The sequence below is a fragment of the Labrus mixtus genome, chromosome 15 (assembly GCF_963584025.1).
Source record: "Labrus mixtus chromosome 15, fLabMix1.1, whole genome shotgun sequence".
NCBI classification, from domain to species: domain Eukaryota; kingdom Metazoa; phylum Chordata; class Actinopteri; order Labriformes; family Labridae; genus Labrus; species Labrus mixtus.
The window spans coordinates 14,164,622-14,178,386 of NC_083626.1; the positions used below are offsets into that span (position 1 = coordinate 14,164,622).

The 13,765-nt window shown below is 41.1% G+C and overlaps 1 protein-coding gene across 1 annotated transcript; it reads right to left on the bottom strand.

Moving 5' to 3' along the window:
* Window positions 1-6,855: 6,855 nt before the first annotated feature.
* LOC132989549 (neural cell adhesion molecule L1-like) lies at window positions 6,856-12,598 on the bottom strand. Its single transcript, XM_061057243.1, has 11 exons — window positions 12,423-12,598; window positions 11,728-11,930; window positions 10,570-10,692; window positions 9,904-10,123; window positions 9,090-9,158; window positions 8,553-8,737; window positions 8,234-8,365; window positions 8,003-8,149; window positions 7,800-7,911; window positions 7,288-7,448; window positions 6,856-7,194 (listed from the first exon to the last, which is right to left on the bottom strand). Exons 1-11 carry the CDS (start codon window positions 12,581-12,583, stop codon window positions 7,061-7,063), a joined length of 1,647 nt encoding a protein of 548 aa, XP_060913226.1. The 5' UTR covers window positions 12,584-12,598; the 3' UTR covers window positions 6,856-7,060.
* Window positions 12,599-13,765: the final 1,167 nt, after the last annotated feature.

Consider the following 13,765-nt stretch of genomic DNA (forward strand, 5'->3'; position numbering starts at 1 on the left):
CCTACAAATACTGCGAAGGAATTAAATATTTGTCAGCCCTTTAAACGCGGACTTGTATTATAATACACTGATGACAGATAACGAAGATTCACTTGTTTTTTACAAAAGTACATTTTAAGAAATTAAAAGGAAGCATCAGTTAAAAAGGGAACTAGGATCTATCTGTAACCCAACAAAATGTACTGCGTTCAAGCCAGCCGCTCCTCGCTTTTACATGGTGAAGTGAGCCGCCCCTAAATTTGAAGTGCGCACGTATTCTGATCTTTATGGTAAATGCTCCGGACTGCAGAGCGAGCAGGAGTAACAGAGAGAGAGAGATGACGTGAAGTGCTAAATGCCTAGGTCTTACCATAAAACTGACTATGAGATACACGTGTATGAAACGGGAGTAAACAGAATACTGTTCAGGGAATAGCTTCGGAGGTCGGGGAAGTTAGTGAGAGAATAATTCTGCGAGTCTGCGGTAACTTCCGTTTTTCAAAATAAGGTGTTCACAATTTAAAAAAAAAAAGTTTTCTTTAATTATATATATTTTCTTCCATAAGTACACCATGATTCTGATATGGTTGGACTTACTACTTCCTAGACTACATGCAGCTGTACTACGAAGTACTTTTACTGTGTACTTTTTGAGAAATCCACTGTCAAAGTCCATAATAAAGCACTATAATGACTCTTTTTTATGACTTTGATGGCTTGGAAAAACAAATTCTTCCATAAGTACACCATGATTCTGATATGATTGGACTTAGTACTTCTTAGACTACAGACACAATTAATATGAAGTACTTTGACTGTGTACTTTTTGAGAAATCCACTTTCAAAGTCCATTATATGTCATACTGTTGAGTCTTATTTTTCTGACTTTGATGTCAACAAACAAAATCTTTCATAAGTACATTTAGGTACTTTTACTGTGTACTTTCTGAGATAATACAGCACAATAATGAGCCTGTTATTTTCTCAAACCCTGAGGCCCTTTTCAAAAAACTGTTAATTCATCAAAAATTGTCAAAATACATGTCCTTTAACCTATTATTTGCCATCATAACCCACAACGTTACAATGTGTATTAATTATAACGGTTTTATGTTTTAACAATAATTAAACTTATAAATAGACATCAGTTTTACCCTATATGTTCTGTTTAGCTTTTGAGTGTGTGAGTTTGTTTTTACACTTATTTTTAACCTTGACAATCAGAAAGCGTTAAACTCATAACCCCTCTCTTCCTCTCCTTGTTGACGCGTTGAGGTGATTTGCGTCGAGGACTTCGTGTGCGCAATTCAGCGGGGAGTTATTTTCTCAACATGTTTGTAGAATATTTGCGTATATTTATATTTGCGTGTTCGGGCCCTAATAAATACAAATAACTAGTGTAACTGAACAAACAATACCAAACAGTGCAGAGAGCAGAAGTGGTCACAGACGGCCCAGGGACAGCAGGGGATGGATTTAAATGTTTTTAAATGGCATCCAGAGAGAGATGAGCATTTGTTAAACAATCTGCAGTTTATAATATAGTGTGAACACAAAATATTATTTTCTATTCAGAGCAGTACAGAAACGTCAGCATAGTTTTTCAGGTGAGCCCAAACGTTTTCCTTACAACCAGACCTACAGCATGCACACATATCTATTCAGAGAGGACTTCAACCAGACCTACAGCATGCACAAATATCTATTCAGAGAGGACTTCAACCAGACCTACAGCATGCACAAATATCTATTCAGAGAGGACTTCAACCAGACCTACAGCATGCACAAATATCTATTCAGAGAGGACTTCAACCAGACCTACAGCATGCACAAATATCTATTCAGAGAGGACTTCAACCAGACCTACAGCATGCACAAATATATATTCAGAGAGGACTTCAACCAGACCTAGAGCATGCACAAATATCTATTCAGTGTGGACTTCTAGCACAAAATGCATTCATGCTCTTAGACAAAAGGCAAGAGTTTAAAACTATTAATGAAAACAGGAGGTGGAAAATAAACATTTTAATCGACTAGGGTGAAAGCTAACTAAGTACAGAGATGTCAATAAATATAAAAGTAGGTTTTGTTTCTCAAACAACATTGGAACAAAAGAAGTGTATTACTTACACTGGTTATTTTCTTAACATGAATAATCTTAACCTAATAAAAGTACAGTGGAAATAACTGATGTTAACTGGAGCTAGGAAACACTGACGTCACTATCATCCATCCATAACGAGCTAGCTTCACTACAACAGATAACTGATCTGTGCAGCACGTTACCTCTGTGTCTTTTTCACATTTTTCCTCCTCTTCTTGTTTCGTCCCTGGGCTCCGGAGGGCTTTGTTGTTGTTTTTTACATTACGGTCATTTATAAACGTGATATTAATTTGCACGGTCAGTGTCACTCAATTTTAATAAGCAGGGCCGCCCCTGGCCAAATTGGGGCCCTAAGCAGAATTTTATTTTGAGCCCCCCCCCCCATTACAAAATGACTGTATCACAAAATGCCATTTAGGTTTACAACCTTTATTAGTAGGAACAAATCAAATGAACAGCCTCTATCAACAATGGAACAAGCCTTTTACAGATGCACACGTCTGCATTTGATGCAAAGTCATCAATGAGGTCATCATATGACAGCTGCTGTGCCTTAAAAGGCTCTCGGCGCACAAATTCAACCCGATCGACGTCTGATAGGTGTGCTGGCCACAGAGCAGGATCAACTGGTTGTGCACTTGGAGTAGTGATAGCATCTGTAGCTGAAGAGATGTTGCTTGATGGCCCTGGTGATATGCTGGGTGCTGCTGCATTTGTACCTGTTGACATGGTGCTTGATGGCCCTGGTGACGTGCTGGGCGCTGGCTCCGTGTCACCATTAGTAACAAACTTCAGCATTGACCCTGTTATGACAAGAAATCCATCATACAAGCAGATTATTAAGATTTGTTTTGGTCTGGTTTGGGTTTGTTTTTCACAATGAAATTAATGTAAATACTAGCCTCACAAAGATTAAAATGCAATTAATGCAAATACGACTACAACTAATAATAATATTCATTATGATTTGATGATATTTCTATATTTAAATATTTTTATATACTTATTTTTATACTTAGGTTCTATATTCCTACACTGCTGTCTGCTGCTGCAACGCTTTAAATGTCTCCATTGTGGGTCAAATAAAAGATTATCTTAATTTATCTTATTTTATCTAATCTTATATGACTGTTATGAATTAAATTCACCAAGAGATGGCGACATTTTACCTCCATAAAAATAGCCCAAAACTTCTATTGATACCATAGATTGATAGGCTATAAACCTGAGCCAACATACGACCACCAACTGGTCAATTAACCACTCCTTTTTCAACAGAGGTGAATTAATGCAGTTAACAAGACATTCAATAAATGATAATCAGGGCCGCTGGAAAATGTAATCTCCAGTCCACATCTAGACAGAATGATCCTCTCGTCTGTCTCATGATTAGAAGGCTAGCAGCTCGGGTGTTTATGCCACAAAGTTTTTCTTTTTTATTTCAACAACATACCTTCAAGTGAAACACGAGCCTCCTCTGGTTTTGACTTTTTCTTTCTTTTGCTTGCTCCCGACTCATATTGCCGTTTGGAGGCCATCTCTCCACCTGCATCCAACTGCCTGTCGGGGCATCTGACCGCTGATTGGTCAGATGCTGCGTGCTGTCAATCATTGCGGCAACGCGTGCGGTGTCAGATTACTCGTCTCTTCTTTTTTTCTCTCCTGCCTCGGGCTTGACTTGGTGCTCTACGCGCGCCTCACGGCAGCGATGCGCATCCTTTTGCAGAGAATGCGTCCCCTTGCGCTAAATGGGGCCCCCCCATGAATCATGGGGCCCTACGCACAGCGCGTGTTCTGCGTGTCGGGAGGGGCGGCGCTGCTAAAAAGTCACCAGCCCTCCTCCTCCACAACGAGCAGGTAACGAGCAGCTGTTTTGTGATGCGCCGGGTCAAGCAGGAGGCAAGAAAATAGAGCCTTTTTAAATATGTGAAGTAGCCTAGTTGTATTTTCATGGCTTATTTTGTATCATTACTAAATAATAGCATGAAAATGATATTAGATAAATAACATTTAGTGATATTTAAACGCATTTTTTCCTTCTATTTCTTCTTCTTATCTTCAACTTTTCTGCAGCACTCATTTGGCGCCCCCTATGGAGGCTGGCACCCCTAGCATTTGCCTATACTGCCTATGCCACGGGCCGGCCCTGCCTGCATCCCTTGTGAGTCGACAAAGATGTAAAAAAAGAAAAAAATCAAAGTTGTTTATTTAGGCTTTATGGCATTGAACTTTTTCAACAAAGTTCTCATGCACTGCTGTGCATTCCTGCAACAAGTCCAATGAGCTGTCACATAACTCACTGACCCAATGATAAGCCCATAATAATATTATGTAGCCTATTGTTATTTGAACTTTTACTCGACTTGCGGGAATTCTATTTGGCCAGTGCATGCACTAAAGCAGTGGTTCCCAAAGTGGGGGTCGGGACCCCCTGGGAGGTCACGAGACACTGGGAGGGGGGTCGCAAGTTGCCTTATAAAAACAAATGCAAACTGGAAATGACTTGAAATGACATATTTGACCTATTATTGTGAAATTAACTTACAAAAATGTTGTTCAATTAGTTTAAGGCTGCTGTGTTTTTTAGTGTTGTTCTAATGTCAGTGTTTGGATAGGTCCATTAGTGCGTGCTGCTGTGGGCACCGTTATGCTTTAACCACTTCCAGGGACAGAGGGGGTCCCCGGTCTCTCGCATCATTATTTTGGGGGTCGCGGGATGAAAAGTTTGGGAACCCATGCACTAAAGTGCCTGCTATGGATGAGTTTGATTTAAATCATGTCAAAGATGATGGTCTCAATCCTAGCTCGCCCTAGCTGTTTATTATTAGCCCTTTATTAATGTATACCTTCTAGGTTTATGATTCTTTGTGTAGGTACGTGTCTGACTCGTCTAAAAAAATGTAAGTCAGCTTTGTCTGTATTTAAGCGGATGAAGGTTTCTTGGCCTATCAGTATCACAATTTCACTAATCATTTCTGGACCATGTTGCTAATACTTTGACTATTTTCGGCCAACTGAAGAATATTGCATTCACTGGAACTAGGCTTCAGCATTTCGTTAACAAAATGTAACATGAAGAATTTCATCTTTTAAGCATTCTTTTTGATTTACTGATTCACTTTGTTCACAGATTGTTTTCTTTCTCAACATTTGGGAAGGTGAGTGCTATTTGAATACTTGATATGTAAAAAAAAAAAAGTCTAACCAAAACATAATAATGACTATTTGTTTTTCTTGATTCTATAGTCCATAAAATGTTTAAAAACTTTAGAAGAGATTCTTGCAAGCATCCAGGGGCTAAAAGACGAGGCCAATTTCCCGCTCACCCAAGAAAGCGCATATGGAGAAGAGGCTTTCTGGGGAAATGTGTGCAATGATTTAAGGATCCCCAATACACCAAACAACAGGATAAGACTTAAATGTTTATCTTCAACATAAACAGGTAATCAAAAATGACTTGTTTCCATTGTTTGTTCATAATTTAGTATTACATTTTTTCCCAGTTAAAGATTTGCATGTTACAGTGCTGGTATGTTTCATTTTTTAAACTTTAATGTAAGAAATAAATAAATACATGATTTTAAATGATGACACACATTACATCACACATTAAACTTCATTGTTTATGGTGGGGGCTTATTTGCAGAGTCTTTGCACCCAAACGAGCCCCCAGGATATAAGAACAGATGCACCGATTGCTGAATCCCAACAATCCTTGGGTTTAGATTCAGAAAGCTCTGTTCCTCTGCCTGAGGATTTACCAGACGTGGTCCCAGCAGGTACAATAGATAACACAGACTCAGACTCATCTAGCTGTGAGTTCCTCTATTCCCAAAAAAATGAATCGACTGCTGAAGATACGGAAAGCGTCCAAGACTCTGACTCTGCCAGCATTGTGTCCCTGCTGGATGCCAGCAGATGCAAGACCCTGTCATCCTCAGACCACTCTGAATCCTCCTCAGTGGATGACAGCCCAGAGGTAAATTAGAAAAAGTTAAAATTATTTGTATTGTATAGAGTACCCATTGTGGAGTCCTTCTCGATGTTCTAAATTTGTCTCTTTTTTTAACAGCAAATATAAACATGATTTCCTCTTATCTTGTATGAAGCAGTTTTGCTCTGTGTAGCTGAAGGATGGACTGGACAATCAGACAATTTCAATTGTTAGCTTTATATATTATCGAACAAACGTTATTTTTTTAAACAATTTTAAATGACTGCCACAAATGTATTTGTATGAATTACATTGTTATGCTATCCAGCTTCTAATCGTCTTTTCCAACCTGTGTTCGCAGAAGACAAGTGCCTCCACCACATCATCCAAAGAGATCCCTGAAAGTGACAGTGGATATTTTACTCACAAGTTGCCTGATAATCCTTGTTTTTTTTTTTTCATTTCTAACGCTGACTGGTTTCAACTAAGAAAAACACAGTACAAAAGGCAATTTAAAACATTGTATTGAACAGTCAGAACAAAAGACTTATTATAGTGCTTTATTATGGACTTTGACAATGTATTTCTCAAAAAGTACAAATTTGAAAGTTTTCAAAAATAAAGATAAATATAAGCTAGATCATTGACTACATCAAATGCAATGCATTTGTGGCTTCTGGTAAAAACCCAGATTAATTAATTCGGGGACCCCTGTGCAAAAATGCAATAAAGGTTTTTAAGCTTGAGTGTTCTCACTTACCTTAGTTCTGAGACATGGGCTCAGTCCCATTTCACCCCTTAGCCCTACCACTCGTTTTGGAGTGCCACTGAACCCTTTAGAACAGAGCTAGTGGCTAGTGGTGAAATCCTTCCCCTACGAAATGGTAGGATGTTAAGGATGTTATGTTTGATGATGTCATGGCGCCTTCTGCGGCAGAAATGTGGAGAAAAAGTGGCACCATCTCTGTTTTTCAAAAAGTAAAAGTAAATTTTTATGACAGAGGAAGGAAATTATTCAGCGATGTTAACACCTTTGTTTGTTAACACAGCTGAAGCTTTTTCTGGATGTCAATCACAGAATAAGGAACTAGAATAAGGGAAACACAGGTGAAGATTGCGGTTTTTCCAGGTTGCAATCTCAGATCCTGTGGAGGTGTAATAATCACTGTCCTGTCTGGAGAAGAAGGGAAGGAGACACACAATGCTGAGTACAAGGTGCATTAAGTACAAACACACCAGCTGCTAAGGTACACAGTGTTTCACTTACTGAGCACTTCTAGCATGACACTGATGGACAAGTTGGTGTTTTGTACTGAGCAGGTGTACATGCCCTCATCGTCGTGAGTGACATTCATGATCTCAAGCCCGCCGTTAGCGAGCGGGTTAACTCTGGGATCTGCCAGAAGGGAAGAGGTGCTGCTGCTCTCCCTGGAAAAGACACATATGCACACAAAGACACATATTAAAAACTTGGAAAGCAGAGTGAGAACAATAAAGCTTTTTTCAGCCTTTGCAGGTGCTGAAGAATTCAACAGTTAAATTGCCTATTTTGCCAGACAGAACAAAGCGTAGTTGGAAACAGTCCACATTAATCAAATTCACAGTCACAGCCCAGATGCAACAGCACTTGACTGTTAATTTATGCAGATGAAAAACTACCTATGCAGTATCCCCTCTTTGAAATCTGTCAAGATGAAAATCCACCAGACATCATACTAGAATATGCAATACAATGCAACAGAACACAATGGAAGAGAGCGAGGTGTTTTCGTGCCTCACCAAATGACTTTAGGTTTAGGAGAGCCAAAGGTGTCACACTCCAGTAAAGCCTTCTGGCCTTCTGTAAATGTGTATGCATTCCCATCCTCGGTTAGGATCTGGGGCGGCAGCTCTGAAACAACAAACATAAAGAGAAATGAGACACACAGAAGTAAAAAACCCAATCAGTTGAATATGTTACATGTAGAAAAATAAACACTCACCAATGACATAGATGTTTGTGTTGGTGATGATGGTCCCATGCTTGTTGGAGGCCCGGCACTGGTAAATGGCAGTGTCTCCAAAGTTGATGTCCTTTAGGATTAGAGACCCACTGTTGGTCAGGGTACGTCGGGAGTCCTTGTTGGTTGCTGTTTAAAAAAACAACCGTCATATGCTTAGTGTTTGATGCCTTGCGTTGAGATATGGATTTTGAGGTGGATCTACACACTGACCCGAGAGAGGGTTCCCATTGTTGGTCCAGCTGATGGTAGGAGAGGGGATGCCATCTGCCTGGCAGTCTAACCTGACAGTCTCACCTGGGGCATACAACTGACTGACAGGCTCCTTCGTCCAGTAGGGAGCCGCTACAAGGGACATGATGTATTTATTACGATCATTGGAAGGGGAGCATCACATTTTAAAGGGACACAAATTCAAACCTTTGCACAAGACTAATTGAGACTTAATGGTTGAGATTGGTAGGTCACACCCTACATGTAAAATGCTTGCATAAATCTGAAATCTATCAATGCATCAGCGTGTGTGATGTACCTTCCACAGTCACAACGTAAGTGTGTGTGACCTTCCCTTGGGAGTTCTCAGCTATGCACTGGTACTCGCCCCCATCACTCTCAGAGATGTTACTGAAGCGAAGGCGGCGATTGTGCATATCTTTTACGGTGCGGGATTCAGATAGCTCGCCGTCCTTCCTCAGCCATGACACTTTTGGAGTTGGTCTGAAGAGGAGGAGGGATAGTAGGATGTGGATAAAGGGATGCAACAGTGGTAGGGATGTATGGGTAAGAGAGAGGAGAAAAATAAATGAGCAATGTTGTTTTAATGCAAAATTAAGAAGCCAAGAAAGGAAACAACATTAAGGGTGAAAAGAGAACAAATAAATGAAATTAAGAAAGCAGCGTTTGGAGAAGGGGAAATAAAGATATATGATGGAAAGAACAGAGAGTAAGGAGGTAGGAAGAGGAAAGAGTGATGGATAGGAGGCAGGTAAGATTGATTAGAAGAAGTTGCTCGATCATAGTGATTGATTGGGGCAGAAAAACACCAAAATACACACAGACACACACTCACAGGCCTTGGACGATGCACTCAAGCTCCACGGTCAAGCTCCATGTTAACATGTGCTCATCTCTCTGACCTCTAGTTGGGCCACAGATGCTGGCAGCCACATCTCAGTGTGAGCTGCATCTCATTACTGCTGGGCTGAGGAGGTGATGGACCTCCTGCCGCCTGTGGGACTATCTACTGGACACATCACTGCTTTGGTCAGCAACATGCCACCACATGAAGGGGAGGTGACTTATCATTTTCTGTGTGCTAATTTCATCTAAACTATGCTGTATTTTACTCATAAAGTAAGTATGACAGATTCCAAAGTGGTTGTCATTTTGAATGTGTTGATATGCTAAACTAGTTGTGTCATTGTAGCTACATACCCTTCAATCGTTAATTCAAACTATTTCAAACCAGGAAATTGTGCCTTGAAAATGTTCTACACGACTTCTGTCAAGTGTTTCTATGAAGAAATAAATGTGCTTGGAACAGGAAGTCTATTTTATCAGTGCCCCGAGCACCGCTGATAAACTGGCAGTAGAAATCTGATCGGCATTTATCGCAAAATCACAAAACATCTACATGCTGAAGAGGAATAGAACTAAAAATACCTTTTGTTATCTAAGTGAGTCTTATAGAAGCAGGATACTCTTCTTTGACCTTTACTTATTATGTGATATGTGTTTATATATACGGTAAATGATTAAATAGCTTGTAATCTTCTGTTTTGTTTTGCATCTGATGCTGTACAGTAAACGGGGGGGATTGACCTAGAGGACTTTTAATTGAGATTTTAGCTCAATAAAGAGTGATGGGCTAAGTCTAAAGATTAATTTCAGGCCCAGTTAAATCAGTTTGGAGAGTAATTAAGCTACACTTACAGGGGTTGACAGTGAGAGTGATGGGTTCCTTTGCCAGAATGGTGCGCGTTGCCAGGTACTGGACATTGCAGGTGTAGTCCTGCCTGCTGTCTTCTGTTGTCAAATAGGCAAAGTACAAGTTGCCATCCTTTCCCACCACCACCCGCTCACTAAGCTGGATATGGTGTAGCCCTGTTGAGAGTGGGAGAGAGGAAATGAGACGGAGAAGAAGAGAGGCAATGATTACAGACAGTGGCAGTGGAAAAAAAGAGAAACAAAGGAGAGAGAAGAGCAGCTTAGCAGCAGAATAAAGTAGAGAGGGGAACATTGGAGGGAGGCGTAGAGATACAATAGGATGAGAGGAGAAGAAAAAATATTTCTAAAAAAGAGACAGAGAGAACAGGGGCAAGAAAAGACTGCACAAAGGAGTACTAAAGACTTTTTTTCATTATATTATAGATAAATCCATAAAAAGATATTGTTGATATTGAGGGAGAAAGGAGAGAGATATAATTGACTACTTCTCTAAGATGGGATGAAAGTGAACAACAAAACGATTGATAGATAGTCCAAATGGCAGCTTTATTGAGGAGACAGGAAGGATGTAATGGAAGGAGATGGAAAGGTAATGTACTCACTCCAGTCCATCCAGTGAATGATGGGCTCCATGGAGCTCTGCGGGGGGTTACACTTCAGAACAATACTGTTTCCCTCCTCAGCCTTCACAGTTACCCTTTTTTCTTTCTGTTGAGATGGGGGAGCTACAGGGAGGCAAGTGAGGACAAACACACACCTGTTAGGCTCCCTACACACAAACAAGTGCAAAGCCACCTGTGCAAACATTTTCTGTGTTGTTTGAAGATTATCTGAGGCAATCCACAGAGCAAGACCACTCAAAGAAATGTACACTGGATCAGGTGTATCCTTTTTTAATCCTGTTCAAGGATTTGAGGAGAGAAGTGTTCGGTTGTTTTTTCACTTGTATAAGTAGAATGACTTGATTTGTGTTTCATATATGTTTGCTCCGCCCTCCTCTTCCTCCCCTCCGCCCCACTGCTAACCCCACAGGAGCTACTGAAGAGTGCTTCACGTGACATCAACTCAAGAGTGTTTCTGGGGAAACTGTTGTCAGGGAGACAGTGAAGGAAAGAGGTCGCCCAGTAGAGAGCCAGTCACACAGGTGGATGGATCCACAGAGGTGCTCTTTAGTTTTGCCTGAGGCCCGTGTGTGTGCAAGTGTGTGTGCAAGTGTGTGTGTGTGTGTGTGTGTGTGTGTGTGTGTGAGTGTATGCTGATTATCATGTTATTGCATGTAATTATGTTCTGGGTGGTGGTACCAGGAATGCTCGCTGTGAGCCTCCATCTGCTAACAAACGTGCTCTCTATAAAGCAGGGCAAAGGAAAGGTTTGAACGCCTTCTCCGCTTACAGCTTTGTAAATTGCTCTGTTGTTGCTGATAAAAAACCAACAACAACGCAGCTCATTTCTAATCTGGATCTCGAAGGCATTTACACGAGTGCTACCTCTGAAGCTGAAATCTATAAAAGGCATGAAGCTCCTCTGATGTCATACAGTTTGTATAAAAACAAATCAGAGGAGGTTTGATTCGTTTTTTTACAACCTAAAAGGGTGTGATTCATCTCAAGGCTGAAGCAAATGATTTAAAATAGTCACTGAAGATGATAAAATGTGAATATTTAAATCATCATTCAGTTATCATTATGTTATGACTCGTCATCACATTTAATCCGTGAATGCTTGACTTGAGGAATAATCGTCTCTCAGCGTGTTCTTACCATCAGTGTTCAGAATGGCCTCGTGAGAGACAGCGGTCCCCAGGTCATTGGATGCATAGCAGACGTATTTGCCTTGGTACTGCTTCAAAGTGTCCATAGTGTTACTGAGTGTGTAGAATGCGGATGAGCCAGAGAGCTCTGACATCTTCAGCTCCGGGTCACTGCCTGGGTCAAACTCCTCTCCATCCTTTGTCCACCGGAAACTTAAGCAAAAAGAAAAAAAATAAGTCACACAGCAGGGAGAGTGTTCGTTTCAAATAGCAAATAAAAATAACTTCCATGTCGTTTACTAAAGCAGTTTTCAATACACACATGTCATTGAATTTGAGGGCACAAATGGTTTGCTGCAAAATGTAGATGTGATGCCGCAGCAGGGCTCACAGGCTTGTGCTGTGTAATTGTGATATTCATCTTTTTCTTGGCAACCGGAACAGTTTTCCACTTCATAGCAGCTAAGACACTCTGGAAAGATTGCTTGAGGGCTTAATGACATTTATCCCTTGTTGAAATGAGAACTCTGACGGGGTGAATCTATGCTCTCGTGTGACACTGCATATAAAGATGTCAGCTGAACAAGGGTAGGGAAGGTCGCTGTCCTCAGACACATCACTAGTGGCTAGACTCCTCTATGACTAATTTAACGTCTTTAGACTTGAAGTGTTAATGTGGACGTGTGTGTGTGCTTGTTGACTAACATGGGCACAGGGTTGCCAGTGGCTTCACAGCGCATGACGAGGTCTTCAACACTAAAGACCGTGACAGACTCCGGCTGTGTGGTTATCATTGGAGGCCGTTTCACTGCAAGAATACAAAAAAAAGAGTAGCTGATATAAATACCTGAAAAGAAGATATACATGATGTGGTTTTAATAGATGTACACACGTGCACACACTCAGTTCTTGCAATCTTAACATAACTGATTTCAGTCTGTGATAACTCCATCTATGACATACACACACATATCATCATGTTGTAGCACACAGATCTCTTTGGCACAGATAGCTCTCATTCTCATACTTTAACAGCTACCGATAAGTATATTCAGCCAATATCACTTAAAAAGACTCCCCAGAGAAGGAGATGAAATGTAGGCCGAGGAAAGAGTGAAAGTAGGAGAGAAGGCAGAGAAAATGGGTTGAGATGAGAGGAAATTGATATAGCATAATGTAAGAGGGAGAAGAGATATACAGCACAGTGCACCCTGCAAGACTGAGAGGGTCAGCGGGGAAATGAAGCAGGGATTTTGAGAGAATGAAAAAAAAAAAAAGACCACCAGAAGAGGTTTCGCTTTCTCTGTCAACACTGTCCATAACAACCATAAAGCAAAGGCTCGATAACAGTCTCCTAAAACCATGCATGCTGGGATTTAGTGGGACTACTGTATTGAACCAGCATGTTTGATGCCTTCACATGCTTTATGGCCCACGTCAAGTTTTTACGTTCTGTTTTCAAATACTTACAGACAGAAATTCAAATCTTTTTCTCCATATAGCTTCACTTACTACACACAGGCAGTTTGCAGTGCGAATAGAGGTCGCAGCTTGATACCTTTTGGCTTGAGTATTTGACTTTAAGGAATAAAGACAGAGCCCAAGTCAGAGATACATTTACATTATGTAGGTAAATGGGTGTGAGTGTGGGGGAGGGCTGCGGTACATGAGACGCAGGCGGGGGAAATGGGGAGCTGAGCAGACAGCAGGGATGGATGGAAGTGCTGCAAAGAATGGGAACATGAGAGCAAGTGAGGAACAAGGCCACAACAGCGACCTGCGGGGAGGAGGCGGTCTCACTTTCAGTGGGCTACCCGATGGCGTGCGGCCTGATGAATGAACATTTGCAGCCATCAGGTGGGAATGAAAAAGTCGCGACTTTTGTGAACACTGTGCGAGAATCAAAAGGTTCCTCCCGTGGGTCACTGTGACTGCATCAAAGCCTGCTGTTGTGGCTGCAGTCCTCGACCCCCCGACACAAGAAGCTCGGGTTTCTGTCGCCTGACATGCGAGCTGCGGCAAAGACCCACATGGAGGCGGTTTTTGAA

Bases quoted from the DNA above. Each gene is read 5' to 3' on its own strand.
- LOC132989549 (XM_061057243.1), bottom strand. From the start codon at position 12,583: ATGTATATCTTCTTTTCAGGTATTTATATCAGCTACTCTTTTTTTTGT. The intron at 9,159-9,903 runs TAATCTTTAGAC...TGGCCCAACTAG, and splicing joins GATTTAACTGGGCCTGAAAT to AGGTCAGAGAGATGAGCACA. The intron at 8,738-9,089 runs GTGAGTGTGTGT...CCTCCTCTTCAG, and splicing joins GAGTGCATCGTCCAAGGCCT to ACCAACTCCAAAAGTGTCAT.